Below are 27226 nucleotides of genomic sequence, written 5' to 3'. Positions count from 1 at the left end.
CCAATCCTGAGAAAGAATAGAGGTGCAGCCAAGAGGTTAAGGAGCAAGGCTAGTGGCAGTGAGGTTAAGGAGATGTAGCTTTGTCTAAAGCCAGAAGCAGAGTGAGAAAATGGCAAAAGGTATCTAATGTTTACCCTTCTTGTTGCCATACATCTCAGCGAGACTGTGAGAGAAGGAGACACAACCATTGTTTGCCTTTTTCAGCCAATTATCTAGTTCTTTTCACCAAAACATTCTAGCCTGCTTCAAACTAGCACAGGTACACAGCACAGAGGAGAAGGGGAGAGATCGGTCAGGCACTATCTTTTAGGCTGTGGTACTGGAAGACAGAATAGAATAACAACATTACAGTACCCTGGGATGAGCAGGTCCATCCCCCTGCCTCTGTCCCTATGGTTTTAAGGGGGACCTAGGATCCCTCAAACCACCACAGAGGTTATTAATGAGAGTTGTTTGTTTTTTCTTCTCTTAGGACTTCCTGATCCATTTGCTAAGGTTGTGGTGGACGGATCTGGCCAATGCCATTCTACAGATACTGTGAAGAATACACTTGACCCAAAATGGAATCAGCATTATGACCTGTAGGTGGTTAACAGTGATAACCAAAGGTTTGAAGTGAAATCCTCTACCATACACAGAAGTTTGTAATCCTGTCCTGCTTACAGCTTGGAAAACAGCCCAGAGCTCCTTAGATTGAGTGAAAAATCTGTGTGTCAGGATGCTGCTTTCTCATTCCCCTCAAATCCTGAGCACTACACTTGGTTTTGTAGTGCCAGTGTCTGCAGTGTGCTTTACATGTGCTGTAGCATTATTTTATTCTACTATTTTCATGTTAACCCTTCTGTAAAATGAAGCAGATAACTGACAGTATTTCCCTCAAGCTCCTCTTCGTGCTCAGTGTTTCAGTGCTGTGCTTTTTTGTGTGGCTTTCAGTTTTATCTCTCTTCTGCAATCTGTCCCAAATGTTTTTCTCACTGTAAACTGATAGGTTGTTGTCATCACCTGAGCATCTTTCAGTGCTGTTGAGCAGTATCATGAGTGTGGCATGTAGGTGTCACAGTTTTCCTCTGTCTTTCCAACATGTAGAATACTCTGTGTAAGTTATTTAAACTTTTATTTATTTCTATGTAAGGTTTTTTTTTGTTTGTGCAAGCTTTATTTTTCCTTTCATTTATCCTCCTGTTCTTTATTGTTTTCCTTGGGATGCAAGATGAGGAAGAGGAGTGAGGAGTTTGGTCTCCTTGTATTCTCTTTTCTTTCTGAGGCTTTGTTCTGATTACTGAACTTTTTTTTCCCCTATGTCTTCTTTCCCTGTCTATTAGAATTTGAGCTGTGGACATCACCAAACCTAGAGTAAGTGAAGTGTTAGTAGTTCCTTGCATCTTCCTCAGTATCCACCAGTCATCTCTTGATGTTTCAAGTGCTGTGGTGACAGCACAAGCAAGCAGCTGACAGGAATGGGTTACAAGGGATAGAAGGTGCTCCACGAGCCAGTGACTTGGAGAAGGAGCAGAGGATGTGGGAAATGAGAGAGGAAGTTAATATGCAGCAAGAGTAATGGAAAAAAGTAGTGAGACCTTTAGGAAAAAATCCTCTTTGGTTATAATTCTCAAGGAAGGATGAAGAGGAGGAGTTTTGACATCATTTTATAGAAGCACTCGTGTGGATCTGGATACTGTAGTTGTCTTTGTCTTTTAAGTGAGATTCTGATTGCAGACCACATCATGTTATAAAAGGCAGAGACAGAAATTGAGCTTCTGAAAGAAGCTCTGTATCTGCTTGGGCAGATACAGATTGTCCTAAGGAATTTAGATCTGTGTGAAACTTTTTTGTGTGTGTGATTATTTCTTTAATTCTGTTTTGTTTTTTGGGGGAAGATCCCTAAAAACCCTAGGTTTTTTTTTAGTTGGGGAATACTGCTCTGCTTGATTCTGGCAACTGAATTCCCTGTTGACACAGCGTCAGGAAATAGAGAGTGTTTCTAATCCAAAGGAAATATCAGCATTATGTCAGACCTTGTGATTTGGAGATAATCTTCTCCTCAATATTTTCTTCATGGTAATTTAACTCCTTTTATTATTTTGCCTCTTACTCCTTACTCTTATTCCTTTCCATTTATAAACAACAGTCACTTAGTCTTCATTTCTTACTTAACAGCAGTAAAAAATTGGTTCTCTTTGATACAACTTCTCAATAGCTGAAGGGATCCCACAGGAAGGCTGCAGAGAGACTTTTCATGAGGGTGTCCAGCTACTGGACAAGAGACAATGGTTTGAAGCTGAGGGAGAACAGGGTTAGACTGGATCTTAGGAAGAAGTTCTTCAGTATGAGGATAGTGAGACTCTGTCACAGGCTGCTCAGGAAGGTTATGGATGCCTCCTACCTGGGGGTGTTCAAGGCCAGGCTGGATGAGGCCTTGAGCAGCTGAGCCTAGGTGAAAGGTGTCCCTGCCCCTGACAGTGAGGTTGGAGTAGGTGATCTCTAAGGTCCCTTCCAACTTAAGTTATTCTAGGAGTTATAAACATAACAGTCTTCAGTCCCTACTCAAACCAGCTACTCACTGCCTGGCTTTTGTTTTAGGGTAACTTTTTCTGTAGCACACCCAGTGTCAGGTTGCTGCTTTTCATCTATACCACATATAAAGGAAATTTAAGAAGAAAAAAAAACAAGAGAAAAATAATAGGCATAGCAACTGTCCTACTACTGAACACCTGAAACAAACTTCATATATTACAGGACTCAATCTTTTTCTCATCCTTTGAAATCAGGGGTTTCAAACATCCTGCTGTTTACCCTAACAACACACCACTGCATGGGAACACGAGTCTCTGCCTTATGACGCTTCCACTGCTGCAGGAAATGCTTAGCACACCAAGCATAACAGATGGAGACTTGGTGGCAGCTTGCCTGCTCCTGCCACCACGCAGCATAGGAAATGAGCCAGAGGAAGGTGCACTATGTAGGGTTGTTAAGGGAAAATTCTGTTTGGGATTTTTTTTTCCCCTCCCATGAAGATTTCTGTCAGGTTTTAAATAATCTGAAGTGCAGTAAAACTGTCTCTTGGCTGTGCTGGGTTGATCAAAGCATCCCCAGCCTGGAATTTATAGAACAGGTTAACACTGCTGTTAATTAACAGTCCCTATCATGTGATGGCATATGCAAATGGCACAGTAAGATGGATCTGTTGTGATGCATTTGTGCAATAATGTCAGAATGGAGTTGCTAACTCCAAGGGAATTCTGTAGCTTGCTAACCTGATTCAGCGTAACAGATACTCTGTTGTGTAAGGTCTGTAAGAAAAGGAGGGGTTGTAAAGAACAAAAAAAGGCTTTGCTTTTGCCTTACGTGGGGCTTCATTCAGATCTTGGCATGAAAGGAAGCAGCTGAAGTAGTTAGTTGCTTAGATTCCACAGTCTAGATGGGTGTGTGTAAGGGGAGGGGGAATCTGGGAGGCTTTCCAGAAAGAAATTGCTGAATAGTTGCTGTCTGGTTGCAGTTTAATGTCAGTAAAATACCATGTTTGCCCTGGATCTATTCCCCTTCCTTATTTTCAGTCTTGTTTGTGTTTTCCTTGTTGTTTAGGACTTTCCTCAAAGCTTTCAATAACCAGATATACACATTTACAGGCCTCCTCACACTCAGAACATTTAAACACCTCCTAAAACCCCTCTCTTTTGTTCTGTGAGAACTTAGATCTCTCCTACAGTCTTCCTACCTCACCTGTGCCCTCTGGCCTCTGCCTTCCCCATCAGTCTCTGCCCTTGAGGCATAGCAACTCCTATGGTCTGCTTCCCTCTAAAAGCTCCAGTACCATTATCTCCACCAAAACTACGCCTGGTCCTCTCTTTACTCTGTGCCATTCAGATCTTACCCCTAGGCTATAGCATGGATGTGCTTGCTTTCCTTTGTTATGTTCTCAGACATAACCTCACCCAGCTCCTCCAGCTCCTCCTCCTCACTGCAGGTTCTAGTGTTTGGTTCCCTGGCGGAATTGCCTTTCCCCCCAACTCTTCAGTTATGTTTCTGTAGTTGTTGCGAATTATCCTTGTGGTTTTTTTTCTCAAGGAGAGAAGGCAGCATCTGCTTAGAGCTGATTTAGACAATCTCATCCTAGATTAAACTCCTAACCAGCCATCAGACAGCTCCCTGCAACAGCTCTGCTGCCTTGATGTGGTTGTGTAGACCAGTTTGGTGAAGCTGATGTCCTTTGTGTTCAGGGTAAAAGCATTTTTGGGTGGCTTGGCCCTCATCCACAGATCTGACTATTCCAGCTCAAGCCCATCAGGTGTACAAGTTTTAGCTGAACTTCTTAGGTGGGTCTGTGAGGACCATCTGGAGTAGGCCACTTTGTTTTACTGTATGCTTGGTGCAGGTGCTTTTATAGCATCTTCCAGGCTCTGCTCAATATCAGGCTAGGTAGCACTGGGAGGAGAGGACAGCCACTCAGTGCCACATGCCTGTGATGTATTCCTGTCTAAGCCACAGCCTCTGGTTGATTCCTTCCTCACCATCCCAGAGACTGAAACACCCTTAAGTTGCTACCAGAGATGAGAGCAGTGTCAGGGGTGAAGGAAGAGAGAAGAGAAACAAAAAAGTGATACTTTTCATTATGTCTCTTCACACCTGCTCCTCCCACAAGCTGAAAGCATCTGAGAGTAAAGAGCAGAACACAACCATTAGGTTCAGTTCAGAAATGGGAAACTGGAGAAACAGGCACAGCAGTTTGCCCAGACCAGAAAAAGAGTTCTCTGTGACAGCATGGATTAGAAACAGGGAATTTCTGGCTTCCAAGCCTGTGTTCATACCTCTGGATGTTGCACTTTTCTGTTTCTGGAGGGAGTACATCTGGCTTGTGATCAGGAAGAGGTGTGCTTTTTTGAGAGCTTTTTTTTTCCCCTCCCATTTTCTTCATTCTGCTTTTCTCTACTTCATTCTTTTTTCCTCCAGCATGGCATTTATTGGATTTGTTTGTTTGTTTAGAAATAGAGGTGCTTGGAGTAAGTGTTTTCCTTCATTGCTTCCAAGCATATACAGTTCTTGGTCAGAACCCTAATTTTACTGATTGAGGGAATATGGGAGCTAACAAAATGCATATGGGAATTGAATTTCCAGGTTTCCCCTTCATTACTACTCATGCTTTTTATCTCCATTGAAGTACTAAAACTGGGAAATAGATATTGCTGACAGAGTAGAACCAAAAAAATAACCAAAAACCCTGAAGCCAACTCAACTAAATAAACAAAAAAACAACCAAACAAAAAGGAAAACCAACACAAAATACTCCTAAAAACTCAAAACTTGAATTAAGAGAAAGAAGACAGGAGCACCCAACAGGATCACAGGATGTTAGGGATTGGAAGGGACCCAAAGAGATCATTGAGGATGAGGGGAATTTGTTTTGTTCCTGGTTTGCTTGGTGTTGTGTTGTGTGTGGTGGTGTTGTTTTAACTTGCTCTTTGTTTTAATGTTTTATTCTTAATGAATGAAACTTCTAGCTTGGCCTTTCATGTTGGAGCTTTATTGCCAGCTGATGTAAACCAAATGTAAACTTAGCCTCCAAATGAATGGGAGCTGTCAGCTTGTCTTTCAGTGCAGCCATTCTATTTGCATGGATGAAATGCTTCTGAAATCTAGATGAATTTAGCAGTTACTGAACTAATTCTTCTCTTCCTCTGGAAAGAAAAACAAAACAGTAAACTTTAATTTGGAGGATGCAGCTTGTCTTGCTTCTTTCCTTCAGGTGTGTGAATCCTCCATGTTCTTTGGTGCAGAATCCAGAGCAAGTTGTAGTAGTCATGTAGACATCCTCACCTGTTTGCTAGGGCTGGTTTTACTATGTCTGCACCTCAACCATCAGAACCTCACCCTGAGACCTTGGAAAGTGTGTTGCGTGTTCAGCTGTTCTGCATATTATTCAGACTGCTCTGTTATGAAATTGTGTTTAACCATATACCTCTGACTTTCTTAAAGCAACAAGGAAAACTGGAAAATTCAAGACAGGTCATGATAAGTCTTTTATTTTTAAGTGCACCTAACTTGTTCTCATAAGAATTTATTTTTAAGTACATGAAACATTGTAGACTGCAACTGTGCACGTGAATACCCATCTCCATCTCTTGTTTCTTTATGCAAAATTGGCACTCTCAAGGTTGTAAGGCCAAAAATCTGACCTATATATTGTGCAATCAGTTCACCATTCAAAAAGCTTTGGTGTTTGTTTTGTTGTTTGTTGTTTCTTTCTTTTCTTTTAACTGTGTGTGAAGTCTGTATTTTGTTTGATTTTAGTTGTGGTTTTAGTTTAGGTTTTGTTGGTTCTTTTTTTATGTGCACTGGTTGTTTTAAACCATGCTCATTGGTTTGTGCCTACAGTTAGGCTTTTCTGTCTTTCTGGATCAGTCCCTCTCTGCAGGTGGGGAAAAAGAAGTTGTCCAAGTTGTGCTTTTTTGGAAAAGGAAAAATGGGAGAAGTGTTAAGTGAGAATTTGGTTTGCCAGCCCAGGCAGTATCATTTCTATCTTTCTGAAAATATGAAGATGTTTTAAAGCTGATTCAGTCATTGAGGAAGATAGGCTTAGATACTAGTTGAGTTTAATCAGTTTTCCTTCAAAAACAAACTTGCAACTAAACTGCAGAAGGTCAGAATTTGTGGTCTGGGAAGGCAGAACTGCAAGCAGCTCTTGGGACCTGAGCCATAGGTACAAATTAATTCTCCTCAGCTCAAAGGCTGTGATAATGCAGTGCAGGCAATGGCTAGCTTAGGTGTTTTCAAATTGTCCTCTGAAAGTTTTGCAAGCAAAAACTGTCCCACAAGGTAATTGCTTCTGAAGAACAAAGCTTCAAATAAAAAAGCAACAGTAAAATAACCCAGGGCCCAGGTTTCCCCAAGCCAGTGCAGTGCAGATCCAGGTTTTGCAGAGCATTTCTGTGGGAATGCTGTGAGGAGCAAGGGGCAGGAAAGGAGCATGGCACAGCTCACCTACAACATGTATGAGCTGTGTGCAAAGGGCTCACATTCCTGACATGTCTTGTGTGTTGCAGTGTTCTTCTGCAGTGTTCTTAACTGTACTGTTAAGAACACTGCCCTTCTGTAGTGTTCTTAACAGTACAGCAGCTGCCTGAAGATCGCATGACTGCAGGTGTGTAACTGAGTTTGCATTTTGTTCTCCCTGAGCACTCAAAAGAGCTCCAAATGAGGGGGACTTACATTGCTGGTGACTGGAAGAGTAGCCTGAAAAGCAGTGGCTGATGAAGTGCTTCAAGTGGATGCTAAACTGAGTTTGTGTCCTGGCATTTGAGCTGCTCTGTCTGCTAGCACTGCTCCCAAACACGCTGCCACGAGCATTGCTGTGCCCTCTGGTTAGGCTGAGCCTAGGCATGAAGCTGTCATTGGAGCTGAGCATGTTTGCAGCTGCTTGAAGAGCTGTGGTCACCAGGCCAGCCCACAACCTGCTCACATGGCTGTTTGAAACAGATTATGGTAGGCTTTGGATTCCCAGGAATGCCTTCTTCCAGAATCAGGATTGTAGATCAGTTTGTACTCAGGTGAAGACCATGCTGCATTAGAGCATATTGTGTACCTCTTAGCTGAAGTGGCTTTCTCTTGCCAGTACAGTGTGTGTTCAATTTTTCATGTAATGGTTGGTAATTTTTTTTTCCTTCCCAAAGTGATTTCTGGAACATCTTCCAAGTGTTCAGGAGATGCCACTGACAGTGATGTTTTCCCCCACTTTTCAGGTACATCGGGAAGTCAGACTCCATAACGATCAGCGTGTGGAACCACAAGAAGATCCATAAAAAGCAGGGAGCTGGATTTCTGGGCTGTGTGAGGCTTCTTTCCAATGCAATCAACCGCCTTAAAGACACTGGTTGTAAGTAAGCTAAAGGTTGAGGTTTCTTCTTCCTCTTCAGGCTTTCACACCCTGACTTTTCATAGAATCAACCAGGTTGGAAGAGACCTCCAAGATTGTCCAGCCCAACCTATCCCCCAGCCCTATCCAGTCAACCAGACCATAGCACTAAGTGCCTCATCCAGTCTTTTCTTGAGCAGCTCCAGGGATGGTGACTCCACCACCTCCCTGGGCAGCCCATTCCAATGCCAATCACTCTCTCTGCGAAGAACTTCCTCCTAACATCCAGCCTAGACTTTCCCCGGCACAACTTGAGACTGTGTCCCCTTGTTCTATTGCTGGTTGCCTGAGAGAAGAGGCCACCCCCCACCTGGCTACAATGTCCCTTCAGGTAGTTGTAGACAGCAATGAGGTCACCCCTGAGCCTCCTCTTCTCTAGGCTAAACAACCTCAGCTCCCTCAGCCTCTCCTCACAGGGTTTGTGTTCCAGGCCCCTCACCAGCTTTGTCGCCCTTCTCTGGACACCTTCCAGCACCTCAACATCTCTCTTGAATTGAGGGTCCCAGAACTGGACACAGTACTCAAGGTGTGGCCTAAGCAGTGCTGAGTACAGGGGAAGAATAACCTCCTTTGTCCTACTGGCCACACTGTTCCTGATGCAGGCCAGGATGCCATTGGCTCTCTTGGCCACCTGGGCACACTGCTGGCTCATCTCCTAGCTCCTCTCTACCAGTACCCCCAGGTCCCTTTCCTCCTGGCTGCTCTCAGCCACTCTGTCCCCAGCCTGTAGCGCTGCTTGGAGTTGTTGTGGCCAAAGTGCAGAACCCTGCACTTGGCCTTGTTAAATCTCATCCCGTTGGCCTCTGCTCACCCATCCAGCCTGTCTAGGTCCCTCTGCAGGGCTCTCCTGCCTTCCAACAGATCAACACCTGAGCCTAGCTTTGAGGAGTGACAGCTAAGTTGGGGTTCAGTTGGGTTGTGAAGTTTGTCTGTTCTGGTTAGTTCAGGTGCACTGGTGAGACCTCACCCACAGTACCGTGTCCAGCTCTGGGGCCCCCAGCACAAAAGAGACATGGATCTGTTGGAACAGGTCCAGAGGAGGGCCACAAGTATGGTCAAAGGCTGGAGCACCTCTCGTAGGAACACAGGATTAAGAGAGTTGGGGCTGTTCAGCGTGGAGAAGAGAAGGCTCCCAGGAGACCTTATAGCTGCATTTCAGTGTCCTGCAGGGGCCTCCAGAAAGGCTGGGGAAGGACTGTTTAAAAAGGCTTGGAGCGACAGAAGGAGGGGTGCTGGTTTGAAACTGGGGCAGAGTAGGTTTAGGTTGGGCATCAGGAGGGAGTTCTTGTGAGGGTAGCGAAATAATGGAACAGGTTACCCAGGGATGTGATTGAGGCCCTGTCCCTGGAGATACTCAAGATCTGACTTGATGTGGCTCTGAGCAGCATGATCTGGTTGGAGATGTTCCTGCTGACTGCAGGGGAGTTGCACAAGATGACCTTTGAGGATCCCTTCCAAGCCAGTACAGTCTGCGACTCTGTGGGAATGTCACTTTGCTTTGGCTTTTCAACTCCCTTGCTCTGTTACCATAGGCAGTGGTAACTTCAGTGCCACAGTCTGCTTGGGGATTGCCAAGACTCAACTTCACTGTGGTGGAATTCCAGATGAAGACAGATTCTAATTACCTTCAAATTTTCTTTTATTGCCTTCAAAAATGCAAGTCTTAGGGGGTAAACAAAAGAGTAAACCTATCTTGAAGCCAAATTCATAGATTAAAAATTAATGGATCTACAAAATTCATTAGTAAATGTTGTCATAACATGTTCAGTGCTTTGCAACACTTGGAGCACTTTGTGTTTCCTTTTTCAAGCATTAATCAACATATAAGATGCTGTTTTCTCATTATCCTAAGGGTTACCATTTACTCTGAACAAAACTTGGTGCAGTGTTTGTGATGGAAAAGTAGCACTTGGCTAAAAAACCTCCAAATAAACAAAGCAAACCAAGCAAAAAAAGTAACATGCTGGGAGAGAAGCGTTGTGATTTTTTTCCTTCAGTAACCAGTTCCTTGGTGATGAAAGATGTTGCTGGAGATCTCATTTTCCACATTTCTCACTAGATAGTGCTTCATTGCTTTCCACTTTGCTCAGTTTTATGAAGCTCTACCTGGTTAGTGTGGAACAGGTGGGTTGGTGCCACTGGTTAGCTCTGTGCTGTACCGATCTGAGTGAACTGGGAGTGTGCTGTGGCCATGGTTGGTCTTCACCCAGGAGGAGAGTTCAGAATGCTTCTTGCAATTGCTTTAGTCATCGAGTCTGAGATAAAATCACTTTATATTCATCACAAGAGCTTGGGGGGGTAGGAAAAATGTTAAAGCAAACATTCTGATTTTGATTTCTGATTTAAAATTATGGAAAAACATTTTTAGTTCCCCCATCTCTTGAAGTGTTAACTGTCTTACACTAGGCTGAATGCTGCTCTAGTGGTACTTAAATGTGCTGCTCAAAGCAAGTAAAATATTTGACTTCTGTTTTGCATCTTTATTTTGTAGATCAGAGATTGGATCTGTGCAAGCTTGGGCCAAATGACAATGATACTGTTAGAGGACAGATAGTGGGTAAGTAAAGGGGTTTGTCTTTTACTTCTCCTGGAGATTAACAGTAGCTGTAGAAATCCTTTTCCTAGATGTCAGGTTTCTGGTTTGGATTTTATCTGTTTTCAAATTCAGTGTTTAGTGTCAGAGCCATTTAGACCTCAACCTAGAAGTGTCTGTGTGGAGAATTAAAAGAACAAACCTCACAAACCAAAAACCCCAAACCACCCCCCCCAAAAAAACCCAAACCTTAGATATGACTGCAAGTGTTAAGACAGATGAAAGAACAGTTCTTCAGGAAGGTTTTAATTTTGAAGACTGGTGACAGTTAGAGCCCCAGGTCCCTGTGAAAAGCTGGCTGCACATTGCTTGGCCACTGCAAGCTGTGCTTCCTGTAGGTCCTGTGGAAGTGTAAAACATCTTGCTGTAACAGGAGGGAATTGCTGTCTGGGATGACTTGGTCCATTCATTTTGTGTCTTCACGGGTTATTAACAAGTCTGTCACCAATGTCTGTAGCTGTGCTTTGTCATTCTGCTAACTCATAAACCTCAAATCACTTCAGAATTTAAACGAGGCTGACAATTTGGAAAACAAGCATCCACAAAGGGTTTCATGAACGCTCTTTTGGGTGCACTGGGAGTTGTCTAAGGAGGCAGGGTTTCTACCAGGTCACTTAAGAAAATCTTGGTCAGCATGAGGAGGTCTTTATGACAAGATGTTAATGAATATTTGGACACAAGGAGAGGAAAAGTGAATTTGCACTCTCAGTTTTATGTTCAGTTTGCAGTTCAAAGCATATCCAAGCATCATTCTTGGGTTTGTCTCCAGAGCAAACTACCAAAATAGAGGCCAGCAAAGAAGGGCTGCAGTGTGTTTGTTCACTTTCCTCCAGGTTCTCTGTTGATTAGAGCCTTTACCTCTTCATGTAGCTTTAACCATCTGTCTAGCATCTGATCTGCAAGTGTTTGCACATTGTTAAGTGAGGTGGTGCAGGAGAATCAGGTGATGGTAGAACTGGGATCAGAAGTGCACTGCTGGCACTTCAGAGCATTTGTGAGCAGTACATCTTGTGAGCTTGCACAGAAGAGTGGAGGATAAAGCAGACATTTTTCTGGAGTGTGTTAAGTTGTCAGTTCAGTTTGCCTTTTGGTTTTGCTCCAGTACACTGGTCCCCTGATCATCCGTGTTGTATGCACGCAGTTTTGTTTGAAGAATTCCTTTGAAGAGGAAACCGAGCTCAGCTGTCAGGAGAATTCGTTCAGAGTCTCTCTGAGCAGCAGAGATCAGCTCTTCCCACAGACATCACACTGGCAGGGGCTGTACCCTCACACTGTGATGTGCTCTCATGCTGCCCTCCAGAGTACACAGCATGCATGCTTGTCATCGCGACTGGAGAATGCTCACTGTTAACTAAACAAGCAAACACACACACACCCCGAGCCCCACCCCAGAGCAGAAGTGTCTCAAGGCTGCTGAGATGCCAGATGGGAAGCTTGGGATAAAGACTGCACAGTATGGGCATGGCAAATATGCTTCAAGTGGTTGTCAGAGATAGGTAGTCAGCAGCGTGGGCAGAAATTCTACTGACTTAACAGTGAACATGAGAAGTGTCAGAGCCAAGCAGCATTTGCTCTTTTGTCATACTGCTGGGGTTGTCCCTAGTAAGCAGGAGCTGCTGGGTGGTGCATGAAACCTAGAGCAAACACAGCTTGTCAGGGCACAGCTCTGTGTGCTCTGTTTTCTGCTGTTACCATCAGAAAGGGCAGGTTTCCCTAGTGTTCTGGGGAGACTCCAAACACTCCAGGTTTCTGGAGTATTTTTCTGTTTAAATAGTTGTTATTAATCCCCACACAGTTTAACCTTTCTTCAGTAATGCAATTTTGTTGAGTGGGTGAATGAGCCTGGATAGAACTGAGGTAATTCTGCTGCACTGGTTACCTGGTGGAGAAATCCTGATTACAAGATCAGAAAGAAGATAGAAGGAGTTATAAACACACTCTCAGTCCTTCTCATGATAAAGTGCCTGAAATTAAGAGGCTATGCAAGACTGGAAAGCAATATTAAAAAGTAATTGGTGCCTTCAGCAGAGGATAATCTTAGAGATGAAGTGCAGAGCGGGCATGGCTTTAGAATTTGGGATAGGGAGTAAGGGGCTATTTACCTTAAATATCTGGGGTTGTCTTCAAAGGGGGGAAGAAAAAGGGGACACTTGTGAGCAGTGGATGCAAAGGGCACCTGAACTGTGTCTTAATCTTGCAGCTCTCTTCTGTGCCACCATTTTATTTGTGATGTGGCGGTGCAGAAAAAATGAGTCCTTACTCATTACAAAATGAAGCCGTGCACAAATTTTGGTCCTCACGTAGGCAAAGAGGAGGTAATTGCCTTTGTTTAGTTTCATTTTTGTCTGTGTGTATTGCTTGCCAAACCTTGCCTACATGCAGCAATGTGAACTTGTAATGTGTGGGTTTGTTGCACAATAAATACATCATCCTGGGTGAAATGAAATGTGAGGTGTCTTTTGCTCTCTAAGAAGTTGCTTTGTGATGTTAGTGTTCCTGCAAGACTAGGAGCTCGTTTTGAGTAGGAATAAAGCCAGAAGGTACTGCAGAGCTTCCAGGGCTGGGCTGTTGAAGGCTCAAAATCCAAAGCTTCAAAATATGCTGTCTAAAATTTGGACTCTGGGGCAAAACCTGACAGTACTGCTACATCTTTTTTAACCTCGTGATCTTGACAGAAGCTTGGTCGTTGTCTAGGTTAATGGCTGTAAGTTTCCTTCTCTGCATGCACAGACAGGACTTGCAGGCAGTTGTCCAGAGGTGCAGTAGTGCCACCTCAAGAAATGTGGGCCACAGCACGTATTCAGCTTGTTAAGCCAGTGCTTTATTGTTAAAGGCAAAACAAAACATCAAAACCCAAAACAGAATCCCAGGAACACAAGTGTCATAAATTATCAGATTGGACACATGTAAATTCTGATACTGGGGACAAAAGCTGCCTTAAAAAAAAGAAATCTTTGTTTTCATAATTGTAGTACAAAAGCTTCAGGCATAAGTATCCATGAAATGAATCAAGCAGTGCAGTTCTGCTGTGGGCAGTGAGGGCGTCGCAGGGTGCTGAGCACTGCTTGGTGTGAGAGTTGCGTTTGACTTCTGAGCACTGGTGTTTGAAAGCAGCCAGTAAACCAAACATAGCACTTCTAGCAGTTACATTTTGCCTGGTGGATGGGTGTGTATGTGTGTTGAATCCCATGTGCACACAATATAGATAAGAACAAGTCCAAAACTTAGGAGGAATTTCTTTCTGTTAGCAGTGCTCCCACTAGAGCTGCAGGTGTGGCACTAGCACTGTCCTGCTTGCTCTCCCAGCTCTGAGGTTGGCCACCCTGCTGCCACTAGCGAGTCACAGTTCACCTCAAAAGTTCACGACAGCTTCAGAGTTAACTTCTTGTTCTGCCTTAACTCACATTTGTATTCTTTGAGCTAACGTTTTTGAACTGTGATGTAGAACTACCTGTATGAGAAGATACACTTTGTGTGTAGATCTCTTTGACTTGTGAGAAGCACAAACCATCCAGAATGTGGCTCAGCTTAGTCCTCCAAGTTGTACCATTTCTCTACTGTAGGTTGTATTCATATGTCATATCTTTAATTCTTCTTTTGTTATCTTAATAGTAAGTCTTCAGTCCAGAGACCGAATAGGCACAGGAGGACAAGTTGTGGACTGCAGTCGGTTGTTTGATAATGATTTACCAGATGGGTAAGCTGCCAGCACGCTGATGTAAATACACATACAGCTGCAGTGGTGAGAAGTCGCTGTACAAAGAGGTTAATTTCTTTTTACGCTGACAGTCAGAGTTGTACAGGTTTGAATTTAGGAGCAGAAGATAAGCCAGTGAGGATACAGAGGAGAGTTAATTGTTTGACCATTGTCTCTTGGAGTATGGGAAGGGACCTGTATGAGTAAGTGCACTTAAAAATACACTTGTCTAGAAAAGCATTTATCTATCAAATTGTAGAACTGATATCATATTAAATCAGAGCCAGCAAACTGACTGCATCCATACGGTAGTTCTGTAGCAAGAGCCTTGGTGCTTTCTACAGAGGTGTGCAGAGGTGTGTGCTGTCATAGAAATGAATCACTACTTCTTCTGTGTAAATCAGCATGACAAGATTGTGGTTGGGAGAGGTAACACAGCCTGAGTTCTTGCTGTATTTACCTGCCAAAGGCAGGGTTTAGGATTTTGGTTTGTCCCTGTGAGAGTTAATGACATCATTAACACCTAAATCAGTTTTGTACTCTGGTTTAGGTTCTGGTGCTGTCATCAGCTTCTTCAGAGCAAACACAGACCTTCTGAATGTGATTCTTGGCAGGTAAAGACAGGAGAAACTGATTTCTCAGATGATGAATTTTGAAACATACATTGTCATCCAAATTCTAAACAGCATTCTTCTGTTAATTTGGAGTCTGGAGAAGTCAAAACCAGTTTAGATACTCACTTCAAAATGTGCCTTGTATAACTATGGCTTACTTAATTGTGTAACTGCCAAACTGACTGTGTAGTCCCCTGTGTTTTGGAGTGCAAACCCAGTAATAATTAAAAAGTCATGGTATTCAAAGGTGACTTCTTAATCAAAGCAAGCAGGGCATGAAAACAGTGAAAGCACTTACTGGAATCAGTGGACAAAAGAAGTTGAGGACATTATTAAACATGATGTTTTTGAAGAAGTTTCTTTATATGGCTATTTGCATTTAATTAGAATGCAATTAGTTTTTGAGCTGAAGGTGTGACACTGTTAATGATCTGCCTGGCTCCACGAGAAGGTAAGATCAGGTCTGAGGGGAACTTTCAGTTGTTTCCTGTTAACCTTGCTCAGCTGACATGCTTCATAGCAGTGTAAGCCTTCCTGAGTTGGCATTTGTGTTGGAAACATTTTGTGCCCTGGTTTCCTGGAGGAAAACTCATTGCCTTATCTCTCCATGTCTGAATTGTAGGTGGGAGGAGCGGAGGACTGCTTCTGGAAGGATCCAGTATTTAAATCACATCACACGAACAACTCAGTGGGAGCGACCGACACGGTGAGGCTCTGCCTGTGATGAAGTCTGCTTGCTGGCCAGGAGTGCTGAGCACAAGGGATTCTGAGTGGCTCTAACAGGGCTATGGGGCATTTCTTTGAGTCACTCTCCTACATCTTGCTCCTTCAGCCTGCCTGATCTGTAATTCAGAGGAATCATTTTGCTAGGTTTTTTCTATTTCCCCTCGTACTAGCATCCTTGTCCTCTTGTAGAGCTGCTATGGTAGAACTCTCTAAAGACAGACATGACAACGTGCAAGCATTGTGAGAGATGAAGAGGAGAGATCATGACCAGCTAACAACCACTGTCTGTGTACATGCTGTGGCCATGTAATCCAGAGCTTTGAGAGCTGATTGTTGTTACAGAGCACGTTTGGAGCTCTTTAGGGTAACCTCCTCTAATAGCTGCAGATGTGCGTTGTGAAAGCTGTTCCTCAATCCAGCTTTGCTGTTACCCGAGTTGTAGACAGTGTCACTGCCTGGTTTTGAAACTCACAGATTGACAGATTGCATTGGCTTAGAAGGGACTGTCAAAGGTCATCTTGTCCAACACAACTCTTCTGCAAACTGTCTGTTCCATCCTCAATAAATATTATCCCAGTCTCTGTGTGGATATATTTGTCTTAAAATAATCTGTACAGTTAGTGCTGCCAGCTCTGATACATACCTGCAATTTCCAAGGGAGTGAGGGTACTGAACACCTTTTTAGTTTACCTACCTTTATTTTCCCAGGTACCTTAATATACCTATTCCAAGCTCTATAGACGTGTAGGACAGAAATACAAATGCAAAAGACATTATTTTATTTGGGGGATTTCCTACATCCTTCTCAGTCCTCCTTTAACCTATTTCCTTGTGAAAGCAGCATTGAGATGCAAAACCACATAAGTCAACGCTTCCTCTTGCAGTGGAGCTCTCCAGCATTTGGTTTTCTCTTGCCTCGTTCTTTTACCATCCTCACCTGCTAACTTTTCTTGTAAACTAGAAGGAATCACAAGGCCTGGTCACTTCCTCAGCTAGGAAGGTAAGAAAGTTTGGGCTGTATGATGCTCATTTGGGGAAAAAAAAGAAGAAAATTGTTTTCCCCTCAGTGCTCTATAATATGGGAACTGCTCATGGGAGCATTGGTTATGATCTTGATCCTGAAGCAACATGCAGCTCAGACCCTAAGACAGGTGAGGAGTTCCTTTGGGGTGAATCGTTGAGTGCAGAGCAGAAGCTTTCTGCGCCTCATTGAGGTATCTTGCTCCACAGGTCAGCTCCTCAGTTCTGCCATCCACAAAGATTTCCCCGGAGCCCCAAGATGAAGCCTCTCCATAGTGTGCTGTGCAGCTCCCTATGCAATCAGCAATGCAGTTGTGATGTTTTTTTCCCTCCAGGCCAGCATCCGAATACTCCAGCCCTGGCAGACCTCTGAGCTGCTTTGTGGACGAGAACACTCCCATCACAGGGACGAACGGAGCGACCTGCGGGCAGTCCTCAGACCCCCGCCTGGCCGAGAGGAGAGTCAGGTCACAGAGGCACAGAAACTACATGAGCAGGACACACTTACACACTCCTCCTGATTTACCTGAAGGATATGGTATGCAAATGAAAAACTGTAGCTCTCCCAGTGAAGTGGGAGAGTGCCTTCTCGTGTGTCAGATCGTGTTAACTCTGGGGTCAGGTATTTTGAGTTGTCACACTGAATTTTTTGTTCTTACTTCTCTTGATTTCACAGAGCAAAGGACGACTCAGCAAGGACAGGTCTATTTTCTGCACACTCAGACTGGTGTTAGCACGTGGCACGATCCAAGAGTACCTAGGTAAGAAATAATGGAAGGATCCTCAAGGTGTCCAATCAAAATATTTTAAGCAGTAATATTTCTGACTCTTGGTCCCTAATAAATCATTTTAACAAGTCATTAATCAAAATAAATTAGTTTGTCTTCCCCAGTCCTTCAAGTTGTTGTTTTAATGCAAAGATGGAGAAGCAAGAAATAAGAGAGTGATGTTTTGAAAACAGGTGCAGCTAACTGATTGTAGATCTTGCATGTCAGTTATAGCCCAGTCTGGGTTTTACTGTTCTGTTAAATGGTGGCACAGAAAGCAGGATCTGAGCACATCCAAACATTTAGGTTTATTCAGCTATTTCAGTGAAAACTGGATTAGTTTGGGGTTTTAATTTGGGCTTTGGAAGTTAACAAGGGAAGCTGGCACCATACACTTGAGGAATGAAGTCGATGACAAATAGGCTGGACAAATGGGATGAGTCTTGGTGGAGGAGGAGACAAAAGGGAAAACCTGGGAAATCTCATGGATGCCCCTTGTGTGTTTAGACATCTGTTTGTGGTGAACTACAGTCTCATCAATTCATTTAGCTTAAATTTCCTTGTCTCTGACAATTACTGTTCTGTGTTCAAGCTACCAAATGTAATTTACTCAAGGGATAGGAAACTTTGCTGCATTTGGGAGGAACTAATTTGGCTGCATCGAGAGGAGTGTGGTCAGCAGGTCAGGAGAGATGATTCATCCAGGTTGGATGAGGCCTTGAGCAGCTGAGTCTAGTTGAGAACATGTCCCTGCCCATTATGGGGAGGTTGGATTAGCCATTATGTCCCTCAGCTCTTCCCTCCCTTCAACTCACCTCATACTGGGAGATGCAAAGATTGACAGCTTTAAAAAGAGCTGCACTTGACAGCCTGAGGCATCTGAGGTGTGAATTACATACATGAAAAATCAGTAAGCTTACATTTTTGAGGACTAGTGTTCGTTTTGAGTGGAACTCTGGAGTGAATTTCCATCTTCCTAATTTCAGCAGAATTTCCTTGAGACCCACTGAGCCACCCCTGCCTTGCTCAGAGCAGAGCTGAGTTCATAGAACATTTTGTTTCAGATACTTTGGTTAGAGAGCTCTTTGCTTCCCACTAGCACTTGGGGCTCTGGGGCAAAACCTCCTGGGCCATGCACGCATATCCCATGCAGAATTCCTCCTGGAAAGTACAGCCCTTCAGAAATACAGCTTTGTTTTGTAGTTCTTCAAGTGTGATTCAGAGTTCCTTTCATGACTAACGTTGGTTTAAAAACGTTTGCTGTCAGCATTGGTGCAGGACTGCAATTCCATGTTGGCAAACAGGCAGTGATCTTTATGTTGGAATTAATTTGACATCTGAAATTCCTTTGTAAAAATGAAGGTGATATGATAAGATTCCCCCCTCCCAGGGCATGTGTTCTGGGTGTCTGTTTTTCCTTTGGTGGGCTTGCAGCTTAGAAGTAGAGATTGCAGCTGAAGAGCTCAAGTTTCTGAAACAATACATTTTCTCAGGCTGCACGGAACTGTTCTGTTACATTTACACTCGTTTGGCTCAGAGGCCAAATGCTGAGGTTATTTTTTTCATTTCATATTTGTTTTCACAGGGATCTTAGCAACATCAATTGTGAAGAGCTTGGTCCACTGCCTCCTGGATGGGAGATCCGAAATACAGCAACAGGCAGAGTTTATTTTGTCGACCATAACAACAGGACAACGCAGTTTACAGACCCGCGGCTATCTGCGAACTTGCATTTAGTCCTAAAGTAAGTCTGCAGTCTCTGGCACGGTCTGAGTGAAAAAAGGGACTCCTGAGGGGAGCTAGGTGTTAGACCGAGAGGCATCCTGCCCTTCAGCAGCATTTCCAGCACAGCAGTGGTGTTCTCTAGCACGCTACCAACGTACTCTGTTACACAGCGAAGGGACTAGCTTGGTGGTTGTTGGGAAATACCTCTCGCAGCCTTTAGGCAGGAATGTGACTGTTGTGGTGCTGGGAGTTTGGAGCAGCAGTGGGGAGGCAAGTGGGAAAAGGTTGGCCCAGATTTTTTTCCTGTGCAAGAGAGACTTTTCCTTTATTCTTCATCCTGCTTTCAGGTGTGGAGAACCTCTTTTGAAATGCAAGGTTGCATTCAGGAGCCAGTGGCATGAAACATTGCTGGATTAGGCAGGGGTGCACAAGTGCCCAACTATGCTCCTGGAGTAAAGGAGAAAGAATTCAGCTCCTGCCTTCAGTTTAAAACTAGTTGAGATGTTCTCAACATAAGATCCAAATAACTTAACTCAGGGTTTTTTACCCCCAAAAGAGTTAATTTTATTATTTTATTCCTAAGAACTGCATTTTTTCTGCCTTAGTGTCTTCAGATCACGTTTTCATATTGCACTTTTTTAAAAGAGAAGGGGAAACTCAAGAATTCTGCTCTTGTTTTTATTCCCTGGGCACTCATTTCACACCGGGGGATTTTCTACTGAAAGTGGAAACCAAAAAGCAAATAAACATTTCTCTTTTGCCGAGACGTGGCTGTCGGTTGGTCCAAGCTATCTGGGAGTTTGACTCTATTGTTTCTTTGCCTAACACCTTTTAATACTCCTGGGAAACACCTGTAAAGTATTGAGTAGGTGCTAAGTGGAAGAAACAATGAGGAGCTGGCCATATAGAAAGCCTTGCAGCCCTGGGCTAGGAGTTAGGAGGAGGAATAGTCCTGTTAAGGAAGTGAATCATTGGGAAGAAAAGCTGAAGAGTAATCGGAACAGGCACCGAAAAGACAAAACTGAGGAATGGAAATACCCAGGAGGTCAGCAGATCTTCTGAGCGATACATAAAAACTGGCTAGACTGGGTCAGCCCAATAGGCAGTCGAACATCCCAAGGGGGAGTAGAGTCTAAGTATTGACAAATAATGTATTTTGCTTAGAGGAATCCTTAGTTACATGTACAGAGCCTTGGTAAACTGACATCATCCAGACGCTTTATGCTCTTCGATTGGTTTTGTTTATTTAAACCAAATCACTGCTACCTTGAGCTGAATTTAGAATGGCAATTTCAAACTAACAGGATCCTGAAAAATATTTACCAGTAGAGGAGCATTTTCATCTTTGCAACACAGGAAAGTTTACTAATTTAGTTTAGATGTAGAGATTTTATCCAAAGGAGAACACCAGACCTTAGCTACACCAGTGAACTGGGTTAGGTTTGGAAAACTCCTTCCCAGGCGGATTTATTACCTGGAAGGGTCCCAGTGGTTAGTCCTAGGTGTGCTGTGGAGGGTGACCACGTAGCTTGCTTTGTTTTCTGGACAATCCAATTTGACTTTCCCCTTCCAGAATCACGGAACCGTTTTGCATTTCTTTAAGCTTAAAAGTACCACTGCTGCGTGCTTCAGTTTTTCTTCTCTACAGCTGTCTCTCATTAGGGAAGGATTTCAGAGACTCAACCAGCGGTGTCATCAGCAGAGTCTGCTGCTTGATAAATCTTTTCTGCTGTTTGTTCTTTTATTGCACCAAACAGGATATGGGAAAGCTTTCCCTTCCCTCCCTTTTCCCCCCTACCTCCTTATTTGTCCTGTAAAGAAAAAAGTAGTTTGCCTTAGGCTTCTCATTTTGTAAAGCATCTGAGAAATAAGCTTAGAGTTGGGGTGGGATGGCTATGATGGTGATTTGGGTTCAAAGCCTTAATGAAAAGAGTGATACTGACTTTCCTGAGCTGAATAAAGCAGTTTGTTCTTCCAGGGATGACATTATAAGTTATGAAAATAATCAAACCAGTTACCCAGTTCTGCTTCAGAATATTGGCCAAGAGCTTGGGATAGGTTTTGCTAGTTATGGCAACCTGAAGAGTGCTCTGCTAGATCCTTAAAGCGCTGCAGAAACAAGCATAGTCCTTCAGCTGTGAAAACAAACTAAGAAATGAGCTGTAATTACTTTAAGCACTGCAGATTGTTTAGCTAATACTGCACTGATTATTTTTAGTCTAATATAGAGGATGGCATTTTTGTTTTGTTCCTCTAGTACTGCCCTGTTTTGGATTTGGTTTCATTTGATGCTTAGATCTTAGGTTCATGCTCATTGCAGAGCCTACATATTCATTTAGAGGGCCTTTGACTGGTTTGTGTTTAGGCGAGGCTTTTTTACACTTAAAGGTAGTATGAACCTCTCTGTTCACTTTAGTATACAACTGTGACCTTCTCTGGTAGGCAATACAAGGAGTGTTTTCACATGCTTATGAAATTAAAGTTCAGCCCTTAGAGGAGTGATTTTGTTTCAGTTTGTATATCAGATAAATACAGTTCAAGTGACAGCCACATTTAAATCTAGTGACAAGTGAAAAGAAATTACCATGCACAGAGTCCTGGTGAAGCTGCATCTGGAGTGTTGCACCCAGTGCTGGGCCCTCTCAGTTCAAGAAGGACCTCAGGGAGCTGCTTGAGAGAGTCCAGCACAGAGCCACAAAGATGCTGCAGGCAGTGGAACATCTCCCTGTGAAGCCAGGCTGGAAGCTGGGACTGGGAGTGGAGGAGCCTGAGGGCTGCCCTCATTGCTGTTAATACAGATGTGCAAGGCAGTGTCAGGAGGATGCAGCAAGGCTCTGCTCAGGGATGTCCAATGACAGGACAAGGGGCAGCAGAGGAGGCACCACCTGAACATAAGGAAAAGCTTTTTCACTGCGAGGGTGGCAGAGCTCTGGAACAGGCTGCCCAGAGAGGTTGTGGAGTCTCCTCATCTAGAGACGTTCAAACCCACCTGGATGCATTCCTGTTTGGACTGCCCTGAGTGATCCTGCTTTTGGCAGGGGGGTTGGACTCGATCTCTGGAGGTCCCCTCCAACCTCTGACATTCTCCTATTCGGTGTTCCTGTGTGACCTGCCTTAGGTGATCCTGTGCTGTCAGGGGTTTGGACTGGATGATCTTTCGAACCTCTAACATTCTGTGGTTCTGTCATATGCTGTACCCACGTGGAGTGTGTGTCTCTAAATTACTGCCAGGCTTTGTTTGCTCAGGAATGACTTAAAATTCCTGTAGATTATGGTAAGACCAACGTGATCAGCTTCCTAAGGTGGACTTACTTTAAAAACAGCAAACAACAAAGTCCTGTAAGTCTCACAATATTGATTAAGCCAACTTCTGAAGTTCTGCATCCCAGGACATAATGCAGGGTTTCTGGGCTTTACTCCCTCCCTAGAGCCCAGCAGTAAAGAGCTACTGTTATTAGTGTTAAGCTTTGAGTTCCAGCTGAAGTGATACACAATGAATGTGGCATTGCAGGGGTTTACTAAACCTTAGCCTTGTAAGACTACTGATAAAGAGCCGAGGCTTACCTGGTGTTGGTTTCCCTTGAGGCTGATTTGTGCAAAATCGCTTTAACTAGGAGGTTTGGAATAACAGAGAAGCTGTTCAGAACCCCAAGGCAAACTGGGAACACCCCCACTCCTCCTTTGAATTGCCAGTTGTGAATGTTGCTGTGGTGAAAGCCTGCTGGAGGAGAACTTTGGTTGGCCAGTAGAGCTTTTGCATAGACTTGGTTTCAAAACAGACAATAGGCTGCAATTTTTAAATGCATTAAAACTGTGTTTGGCTCCATCTCCTTTTTTCTGATGTTGGAAAAAAACTCAATTCCTTGGAATTCCACTGGAAAACATTTGGAATTGTAACTTTTCTTCTTTACCCAGTCAATGCAGGGTATTCCCATGTGCTCCACAGAGAGATTCTTGTGATTTAGGTAAAACACAGCTTTTACCCTGGGTTGTTTGGAAATGCCACACTGAAAAGCTATAAAAATATCCACTTACTGTGTACAAAAAAACAACAGGAGAGAACATCTCTGCCACAGTTTGTTTACTTTTCCTAGTAAGAAACTGGATTTACAAAGGCTCCTAGAATTGCTGCTAACAAGGCTTGTGTATCTGTGCCAGTCACTTACATGTGAACTCCCACATTCCTGCGGTCCAGACAAGGCCAGGTACAAGGGACAAGGTCCTTGCCAAGCTGCCAGTACAAACATGTCTCTGTAAGCTTACTCTTTTCCAGACAAGCCATTTAAAACAGACTGTGGCATTGAGGGGAGATTAGAGGCACAGTGCTTGGCAGATCCCTCCAGTGGAAATGGAGGAAGGCAAAACAGGCAAAGGAAACAGGGAAACGCTCACTGCGAAATTCAGCGTCAGCAGCTTAGCAATAAAATTCTGGGGATAATACCTTGTTAGAGCAGGCTGTAACCTTTTGCATACTTTGTAGAGTAGTGCTAATAGAAATAACAAGCCCTAAACCCAACTGGTAGCTGCCAAGAAAGACAGAAGCATTTTTCTTCAGTCAGACCGAGAGCTCACCAAGAGCTGGCAGCACACTGGCACAGCCCAGCAGGCAAATCATGGCCTGGGCTGCATCAAGAGGAGTGTGGCCAGCAGGTCTGGAGAGGTGATTCTGCCTCTTTACTGTGCTCTGCTGAGACCTCACCTCAAATACTGCATCCAGTTCTCGTGTGTGCAGCATAAGAAGGACACAGAGCTGTTGGAGTGAGTCCAAAAGAGAGACAACAAAGATGAGCCAAAGGCTGGAGCACCTCTGCTATGAGGACAGGCTGAGGGAGCTGGGACGGTTCAGCCTGGAGAAGACTCCAGGGGGACCTTAGAGCTGCCTGCCAATAGCTGAAGGGATCCTGCAGGAAGGCTGCAGAGGGACTTTTCATGAGGGTGTCTAAAGATAGGATAAAGAGGAAAGGTTTGAAGCTGAAGGAAAGTGGGTTTGGACTGGATCTTAGAAAGAACTTCTTCAGTATGAGGGTGGTGAGACTCTGGATTAGGCTGCCCAGGGAGGCTGTGGATGCATCCTCCCTGGCTGTGCTCAAGGCCAGGTTAGATGAGGCCCTGAGCAGCTAAGTCTAATTGAGAGGCATCCCTGCCCATGGTTTGGAGGTTGGAGCAGATGAACTCTGAAGTCACTTCCGACCTAAAGCATTCTAGGATTCTCTGATAAAATCTCTCTTTTAGTTTTCACCAGTCATGGACCTCTTTGCATAATCACAGCAATAATAATAGTAAATAGTAAGTAGTTTAGTTACAAAGACTTGATCTTGAAGAAACACCTGAAGAAAGCAAGGGATGTATGACCTGAATGCCTGCAAAGAGCTGTGTTTGTTTCCAGCCGACAGAATCAGCTGAAAGATCAGCAGCACCAGCAGCAGCAGCAGGTAGTGTCCCTGTGCCAGCTCCCGGACGAGGCAGAGTGTCTGACTGTGCCGAGGTACAAGCGAGACCTCGTGCAGAAGCTCAAGATCCTGAGGCAAGAGCTGTCACAGCAGCAACCTCAAGCTGGCCATTGTCGCATTGAGGTCTCCAGGGAAGAGATTTTTGAGGTAATTTGGAGCATTTGACCCATTTTCTATCACTGAGGGAAGGGGAGGAGGGTTGTTCCAAGCTGTTTAAAGCAGTCTGATTAAATCTTGATGTCTGGAGTTGAAGCTGGGTTTGTACTGGTGTCAGATAGGAAGAGGAAGCATTTCAAAGGGATGTTGAGAGCAGTTGTGTACTTAAAGGTGATGTATTTACCCTGTAGGGAAGAAGAAGGAAAGTTTTCCCTAGGGTTGGAGGTGTGCAGACCTTCAGGGACCGAGGAAGGAGTGCAAGCACTTCATGTGTTGGAAGATGCTGTCTCACTTCTTCCTTGACTGTAGGACCTCTAAGGTCTGTTGCAGAGGGGATGTCAGACACTGAAAACCAAACAGTTATTGGTCACCTCTGAGCAGCTGCAGTTTAAGCAAAGTTGCTATCAAGTAGGATCCATCTTAAGCGGTTTGGGTCACCTCTCCCAAGTCTGGTTGACTTCATTTTATTTTCCCCTTAGAATCAGACCAATTTTGTGAATTCTCTAAGCTTCTGAATGGCCAGAGGTGCCCACAGTGGGAGATCTGCCTTCCATCTCCTGACGTTTTTCAGCAGAGTAATTCCCCTGAATTGATTAAAGACTCTTATAATTAATTGGCTTGTTCTGGAGAAGGCTGTCCTCTTGAGAACTTTATCACCCATCCCTTTGCATTTTTATCCCACCCACAAGCTTGATAGCCCCACTGTGTTGTCACAGCTTTTGCCAGACGAGAGATTTATGTTGGTCTTCCCTTTGGGGACTCTCAAATCAGTTCACAATCAATTGCAAAGGAAAAGAGGAAAGGCTGCTGCACAGCAGTGAAAATGATCATGTCTTAAAAACTTAAGCTCAGCGTACTGGGGCTGATCTGCAGAGCAAAAACCCTGGGCAGCCATGCTGGACAGAACTGAAAACTAGAAAATCTGAGTTTGATTCCTTTCTTGAAATCAGAAACCCTTTTTCCTCTTCCAGCTTCCCTTTTCTGTTTTCTTGGTGAAGTCTTACTGGTAAATAATTCTGTAGGTATACTGGGATGGCCTTGATGCTTCTGTTGTTAAGATGCTGCTGGAAGAAGGTTGCAGATGTATCATACCCAGAGCACAAGCTCCACTGCTGGTTTTTCAGGCTGCCAGCATCCTGAGCCTTTATGCCAAACAGAAGTTTACTGACAGAGATGTTAGTATTTCATAGTTGTGAGGATGCTCTGATCACTGTATACCCCTGGAGCTTGACCAGAGGGTGGTTCTTAGAGCTGGTCTATGGGACAAGTGCTCTCACATTTGTAGAAAACTAAGTAACAGTCTGGTTTGTACCTAGGAAAGTGGTGTCTGAGACTCCCTGTAAATAGCAGTTCATAAAAGCAAGTGTGCTGTGCTTACAGGAATCCTACAGGCAAGTCATGAAGATGAGGCCCAAAGACCTGTGGAAACGATTGATGATAAAATTCCGAGGGGAGGAGGGCCTGGATTACGGAGGTGTTGCCAGGTAAGCAGGCTGTCCTCTGTCTCTTCCCCCACCAGCACCACCTGTGCTTTGCATCCTAAACCAGCCTTAGGTCATCCCTTTTGAATATTAGTTGTATTTGTTTCTGCAAGAGGGTAGATATTTTCAGATAGCCTTTTAAAGGGGAAACTGCATAAACACTCCTGATTGGAAATCAATCACCCTGCATGTTACAGGTGGCATCAGCTGTCCATCATGGATGCAGGGCAGGCTTTTGGTACCTCCTGACATTTCTGTCTCTTTCTTTGGTTAGTTGAACTTGAGCAGCTGAGAAATTGACTACTGAATACTTGGCTTTGTGGCAGAACTCTGATCCAAAACTATCCCTTACTTCACGTTGTCACTACTGCTTGAAGCAAAATGTTCAACCTCAGCAGTTAGTGGGAGACTTCAGTCTGTCAGTAGTCTGAGGCCAGTTGTCCCTTGCCTCTAGCAAGTGATGTGTAGTGCTTGTATGAAACTAATTTTCACATTTTACAACAGTGCAGGAATTGTCTTGGCTGATTGCACAGATGCTGCTTTACTGCACTGAAAATAGTCCCCACCTCTGGCACGTGGATCTGCTCTTTCTAAATGAGTGACTCATTTAGGAGTATTCACTGAATGTGCTAATTAGCCAGAACCAGTCAAACACTCTTGGTGACTCAATTACTATTAATTGATGATAATAATAGCGTTTAAACTAAAGCAGTTACAGATGCTGCTGTGCACTGTACTCCAAGGGATCTGCTGGTGGTTTTCAGCGTGGGTTTTGTTTCCAGTCTATCTCTGCCATGCTCTGTACATGAGCACCAGGAAGGCCAAGCTAGGAAGTGTCATGGTTTTCCCAGTTCTTAGACCATTTTGTAGTGGTTTGTGAGCATGTAATTAAAACTTCAAATATATCCATTACCAGAAGATGCTTTAGGTTTTGATCCAGACATCTCTGTTAATAGAATCTCTGGCAACATTATGGTCAATGGAATACACAGTGTCTGGTTCTTAGTGTGATGGATAAGGGAGAAGCACAGTCAGAAACTCTTGGAAATAAGTAACCTGGAGACATACATCAGTTGACAAGTGCTGGGCCA

The 27226-nt window shown here is 44.0% G+C and overlaps 1 protein-coding gene across 1 annotated transcript in view; it reads left to right on the top strand.

Annotated features, from left to right (window-relative positions):
• SMURF2 (SMAD specific E3 ubiquitin protein ligase 2) overlaps nt 1-27226 on the top strand; it is a 69507-nt gene that overhangs the window by 32869 nt on the left and 9412 nt on the right. Inside the window, exons 3-12 of the mRNA XM_064150586.1 lie at nt 473-581; nt 7734-7867; nt 10398-10463; nt 14112-14196; nt 15433-15516; nt 16892-17094; nt 17233-17317; nt 18909-19067; nt 24435-24645; nt 26035-26138. Coding sequence (XP_064006656.1) covers nt 473-581; nt 7734-7867; nt 10398-10463; nt 14112-14196; nt 15433-15516; nt 16892-17094; nt 17233-17317; nt 18909-19067; nt 24435-24645; nt 26035-26138 — 1240 coding nt within the window. The remainder of the gene's footprint in view (nt 1-472; nt 582-7733; nt 7868-10397; nt 10464-14111; nt 14197-15432; nt 15517-16891; nt 17095-17232; nt 17318-18908; nt 19068-24434; nt 24646-26034; nt 26139-27226) is intronic.

The sequence above is a fragment of the Pogoniulus pusillus genome, chromosome 11, assembly GCF_015220805.1.
Source record: "Pogoniulus pusillus isolate bPogPus1 chromosome 11, bPogPus1.pri, whole genome shotgun sequence".
NCBI classification, from domain to species: Eukaryota; Metazoa; Chordata; class Aves; order Piciformes; family Lybiidae; genus Pogoniulus; species Pogoniulus pusillus.
The sequence above is the reverse complement of the archived record's forward strand: the minus strand, read 5'-3'. Positions and strand labels throughout refer to the sequence as shown.